Here is a 5,972-nt window from a genome sequence, read left to right on the forward strand (position 1 = left end):
AGAGGTTTTCTAAACTGAATTATTCTCAGCTGTAGAAAGAAGAAAGAATACTTATTTTCTAATAACTAACATTTTGATTCTTGGAAGCTAAGAAGGTTGATTTCCATAGCAAAGTGATCACTTTTTAAGAATATTAATAAGGAAGTTGAATTGTTAACAGAAACAAGTGGTCAGATCCTTGGGTTACAAAAATTAGGATAACACCATCAATGTAATTATCTCTATGCAAATTTGAAAGAACTGATAATTTGACTTCTGTATACAGCATAGGAAAAAATTCTGTCAGCAGCCTATGTGCCCATGTGCAAAGAAAATGAAGAAATCACATATATGTATACAAGTAGATAAGACATCAGCAGTAAGATGAACTAAAGAACATATCTCTTTTAGTTTATCAAAACTTCAGTGCCAAGTTTGGCATACATATGTAGAAATTCAGCTGATACTTAGCTCTACAAATAGAAATTAGGAAAAAAAAATGTTATTCATGCATAGACAATTTACCAAAGATTTGTTTAGAAGAAGATAAATGCAGATCATAATTTGTGTTCTGGCACTGTGTCAACCATGCACAGAAATTGAATGGCCCTACTGCACTCCAGACAAGATGGTCCTGTCCACATGGCAAGAGTGAGAAGCCTTGTCCTCTGAAAATTCCTGAACAGTTCTAAACTTGTGCATGAAGTTGCGACCTTATTCTTTAAAAAGTGACCTCTAAGAAAAAGACATTTAAAATACTCTTTATTTCATGTTCATTGAAAGAGTTCCTTGATTTGCTTGAAAGGCAGCTAGGAATAAGCTTTTTCTTTTCTTGTGAGTTGAAAAAAAAATAAAAAAAATAAAAAAAAATAATAAAAAAACAATAATACAAAATTATACAGAATAAATAGTAAATATAAATCTAGCTAGAATTCATTGCAAAAATAAATCTGCAGTGTTCTTCTTTTTTTCCCTATTTCCCCACAACACTATTTTCTTCTAGATTCTGCAAAATATAACATATTTTTTGTACAAACAACATCTAAATACTATTACTGTTCCTCATACATGTGTTTTGTTGCAGTTGCACAAAACTGTTTTGTTGTAGGGAGGGGTGGAGTTGCTTTTGGGTAGTGTCAGTCAGGACCTGCTTTTGCACCTGGAATCTCCTAGCCACAGCAAACTTATTCCCTCCACGTATATTTAAAGCCAGTACAGAAGTTATTTATATATATTGATAGACATATAAAAAATCAAACTTATTAAACACAGCAATATATTTACAGCTGATTCTCAGTAGCTTTTCAAATTGCCCATGATTATGAGTTGAAACACCAGTGATGCACAATATTTTATAGCAGCAGCTTAAGAAAAGATTGTCCAAACTTAAGTAAAGCTATCAGATAGGGAAAGTATGCAAAGGCTTGCTTTTTTTTTTTTTTCTTCTTGTTGTAAGATGTTGGGTAAGCATAGATATTTTCCTTCCTCATGCTGATAAAGAACATATTTGATGAAGTTCCATGTAAATATCAAGTATTTGAAGGCTCTGGATGTATGGGTGCATATGCAAAAATATTTCATTTTGTTTTTAACTGACATTTAGTATGACAACTTTTCAAATCCTTTCATATTTATTACAAGGGTATGTTAGGTGTTGTTGTAGACAATGGCCATATATGCAGTGCATATTGCTAATACCTAACCAATACGCTCTAACCTTGTGACTACAAACACAGGTGTTTTTGTTTGTTTGTTTTAAGGAATGTAATTAATTTGACAGAAAAGGAGTACAAGAAACAAATATTTTTCCATAGGTTAGGTACAGAAAGAAGAATGAGAGAGAATACTCCTCAACCTTTAAAACACGTTGAGGAGTATTGCAATAAGCAATCTTCCTCCCACAGTTCAGTCATACAGTTCATGTTTAACTGGGGGTAAGATATTATCTGCACACAACCCCATGGCTTCCCACAGTGATCCCTGAGTTATTTTTGTTTGTTGTTGTTGTTTTTTTGTTGTTTCTTTTTTATTCTTTTTTGCTAGGATTACTGCTGTGCTTAAGTTCTGACTGTTGACTTGTTATTATAAGGCACTTATTTACAGCGGTTCTAACTTAAAATAGAATTAGAGAAATTTGGCCCAGCCCAATGCATCATTTCATGTTTGCTGCTCCAAGACTTCCAGGTAGTCAGGCTCAGCATGTAAATTAGCTTTGAGTTCAAAATACTCATTTTTAGTTTGTTCTAGAAAAACTTTTCTTGGCCTGGAGTACATTAGTGTCTCCATTAACTTCAGTTCCTCATGTGTTCCAGGATAATGAACTTCCATTTCAGGCTGGAGCTGGACAATATTTTTTCGTAGGTACTCTGTGATCCCTAGTTGCTGCAGTTCTCTCTCTTTTTCAAGAATGTTTCTATACAAGCAGCTGGCATCTTGAAAAGACAGAAATTCAGCAGATTGATCTGTAGCTTTATATTTGACATTTGAACCAGTAAGAGGTGAACTATTCTCTCTTTCCAGGAGGCTTCTGCGGAGATGTTTGGAATCATTAACTACTTTCTCACTTCCTTCCTCTTGTTGCTCCATGTGTTTGGGGCTGAAGGATGGGCTGTGATAGACCTGAACCATGGGAGTAACCATACGTTGCTCATAGAGAGCTGCAGCTGGGCGCTCTGTTGTGTGGTGTGTTTTCTTATGCCCATACATGCTGTACTGGAGGTGAACTGGGCTACTATCCCTCATTTGTTCATTTGCTTGCTTCTTTTTACATCTTCGCCGCCGATGCAGAACAAGAACAACTATGCCTGCTGCACAAAATACGATAGTTATAAACACAATTAGAAGTCCTAGTATTAGAACAGAAAGTGGGACAGCGTCTGTAAGGGACCGCAGGATTGTGTCTGCAGTGTTGGTAGTAGTAGTGGAAGTTGTCACAACCACAAAACTGGCATGAGATGGTAGGGCAGGGCTGTTTAATAAACCTGGACACAATACTTCACTGTTCAGGGATTTCAGTTCTTTTTTTTCTAGGTGTCCTGGAGATTTACAAAAAATATCACCCATCATTGTGTTCTTACTCAGCTTTTGTATCCATTTTTGCAGCCCAACTGAATCACAGGTACAATCCCATGGGTTGTCTTCAAGTTCAATTTGTACCAGCATATCCAGTTCATCCAAGACATTGCTCACAGGCAGATGAGCAAACTGGTTTGTTTTTAGGTTTAATCTTGTAAGTGGAACCCCTGAAAAGATATGGGGTGGTAAAGTCTGCAGAAGGTTGTTATTTAAATAGAGGACCTTAAGTTTTGGCATCACATTAAATGTCCCCGGCAAAACTTCTTTGATGGCATTATACTCAAGGTACAAGTATTCAAGGTGCTGAAGGCCAAGAAAGAGATTCTGACTTAGCTTTGTAAGATGATTGCCATTGAGATATAATTTCTGCAGTCTAGTCATATTCATAAAAGATCCTTCCTCGAGGATTTCAATACGATTGTTCCCCAGATGAAGCATTTCCAGGCTAGCATAGTCCACAAGATCTGACTTCAGCAATGTCTGAATAATGTTTCCAGCTAGAATAAGCTTTTTAGGATTTGTAGGAGGAGGTCCTAAATCAGACAAGCTTTCAATATTTCGCTCTTGGCAGTGCATGAGAACTCCTGAGAGCATATGGCTGGTGCAGTGACAGGGAATGGGACAATAGATTCCCGGGAATTGAGTAGTTGGCTTTGAAGTATGAAGCACTAAACCTGATTCTTTAGTAGGAGCTTTCAGGATAGGAATGACCTTAGTTGATAGGTGACTATCACCCATAGAGGTGGTTACAACCAACGGTAATGACCCTGAAGGATCTTCAAGTTCATTGACAGGATGAGTAGGACAAAGTGACTCTTTCTTCAATCGGCTTAAGATGCTGCCTTTGATAACTGGAGGGTTATTGCAAACAACGTCACCTATAATTGACTGAGGAGGCATATTTTCGAGCCATATCTTCAGCTGAAGCAAATCACAGTTACAGACCCATTTATTGTCTTCCAACTGAAGGTCTAGTATTCTACCAATGTGTTCTAGAAAGCCAACATACGGCAGTGTCTGTAATTGGTTTCCACGAAGATCTAAATGGGTCAATGGCACAAAACGAAATATGTTCGGAGGAAGATTCTCAATGGCATTATCATTCAAAATAAGCACTTTAAGCCTGTTGAGCTTGCTAAAGGCACTTGCTTCAATCACTGTGATGAAATTGTTGTCTGCTTGAAGAAACTCCAAATTTTCCAATCCATTAAATGTATCTTCTTTAAGTATTTCTAAAGAATTGTGATTGATATGAAGTTGCTTAAGAAAGCTGAGACCACTGAAAGCCCCAGGCTCGATATCTGCAATGTTATTAAATCCAAGATGTAGAGAGATAGCATTAACAAGGCCAGCAAAATCGTTCACATGTAACGTAGTCAGGCCATTGTTTAACAGATTAAGATGGAAAGGCCGTGATGGTGGGACATTTACTTCTGATACCATCTTGATGCCTCTTTCTTCACAGTTTATAATCACGGTATCATCCTTTTCTTCGCAGGAACACAAACTCTGACAAGATCCTCTGACTGAAGAAAAAGAAGACTCTGACTGGAAAGGGTCAGATGCAACCAGAACTGAATATACTGTAAGAATCCAGAGCTTCATCTTGCCCAGCAGATTCTATACAAAAAAAAAAAAGGGGGGGGGGGGGGGGAAGGGGGAGAAAAAAAAAGCAAGAGTCATGATTTCACAGTTTGTGGTTTTGTGTTTCTTTCTTTCTTTCAGGGGGCGGGGGGTTGAGGGGTGCTTTCCACTGACCTGCCTCACCTTTTCTAGCATTATTATATCCTGCAAAGCATTTAAATGATTTTCTAAGCAGAGAGAAATATATTTAATTTAACATACTGAATCAATAGACACAGTAATAAGGAGGAGTGCTTCAGTACTTTTATGCTGATACACCTAAGTAAGAGATAATCAGGAATGCATTGTATTTATTTATATATCATACATAGACCATTTATATGCCATATGTTTTGACAGTAGACAGAAATAGTAAGTTACTGCCCCAAGCAACTTATATCAAGGCTAATATATTTTGGATCATTTCTTTGTGTCACCATATAGCATTGCAGATTTTAACAGTATCTTGCTAAGCTCAACTTAATGTTGTCCAGCTGTTAAAGAGAGATAAAAGATTTGTTTTTGTTCAACAATGTTTTGTAAGCAAAAGCCCATTCAGGCAGGATACAGGGAATCCCTCCTTTGGTTCTGCATTATGTATGTAAATTAAAAGATCCTTCCTCTGCAATCCTTGTACCCCCCCAGACTGAAAAGTAAGTAGGTAAAATATTGCTTTTCCTCTAATTAAATTTTAATGTGCATGGTTTAGTTCATGTATATTTAGTGAAGACAGAAACACAACACATTTTAAGCCTCTTTAGTAATGTATGGTGTGCACACAAAATAATTGTGTACGCAAAGAAAAGAAGAAGAGAGTTTACAATGCAGTACATTTCAGAAGAAACAAGTAGGCAAGGAGCAAACAGTTTTTTTAAGACTATTTATTAAGCTCCTTCCAACTATTAGAATTATTAACACAAATATTTTGAAATGTACGCATAATTAACTTTGCCTTTCTACTTACAAATCATCACCAGTATCACAAATACATTATGTAACTTAACTTGTCAGCCGTCTAACTGATCTCAAACTCTGCAATACCAGAGAAATGCATCATTACAGTACAACTATGAAGTCAAGAGCAAAATCTACACACTGAAATCAAACGTTTGTTATCGTTTGAAATTAGATTATGCTACACCTCATTTGAAAATTCTGTTTCTGTCTGATTTGCAGGAACAAAGATATTTCTTGATCTATGAGATGGAGCAAAATCTCTGTTTATAATCTTTAATTAAAATAAATATTTCCACATTTCCTAAAAGAAAAAAAAAATCTTACAGTGGACTGGAAGA

The 5,972-nt window shown here is 36.3% G+C and overlaps 1 protein-coding gene across 1 annotated transcript; it reads right to left on the reverse strand.

Annotated features, from left to right (window-relative positions):
* Positions 1–1,330: 1,330 nt before the first annotated feature.
* On the reverse strand, positions 1,331–4,676 carry SLITRK6 (SLIT and NTRK like family member 6). The gene has a single exon (XM_082751743.1). It carries the CDS (start codon positions 4,657–4,659, stop codon positions 2,137–2,139), a length of 2,523 nt encoding a protein of 840 aa, XP_082607869.1. The 5' UTR covers positions 4,660–4,676; the 3' UTR covers positions 1,331–2,136.
* Positions 4,677–5,972: the final 1,296 nt, after the last annotated feature.

This window comes from Aythya marila (genome assembly GCF_965140915.1).
Source record: "Aythya marila genome assembly, chromosome: 1".
Taxonomy (NCBI): Eukaryota; Metazoa; Chordata; class Aves; order Anseriformes; family Anatidae; genus Aythya; species Aythya marila.

What these genes read in the sequence shown, in the direction of transcription:
- SLITRK6 (XM_082751743.1), bottom strand. Translation starts at nt 4,659, where the DNA reads ATGAAGCTCTGGATTCTTACAGTATATTCAGTTCTGGTTGCATCTGAC.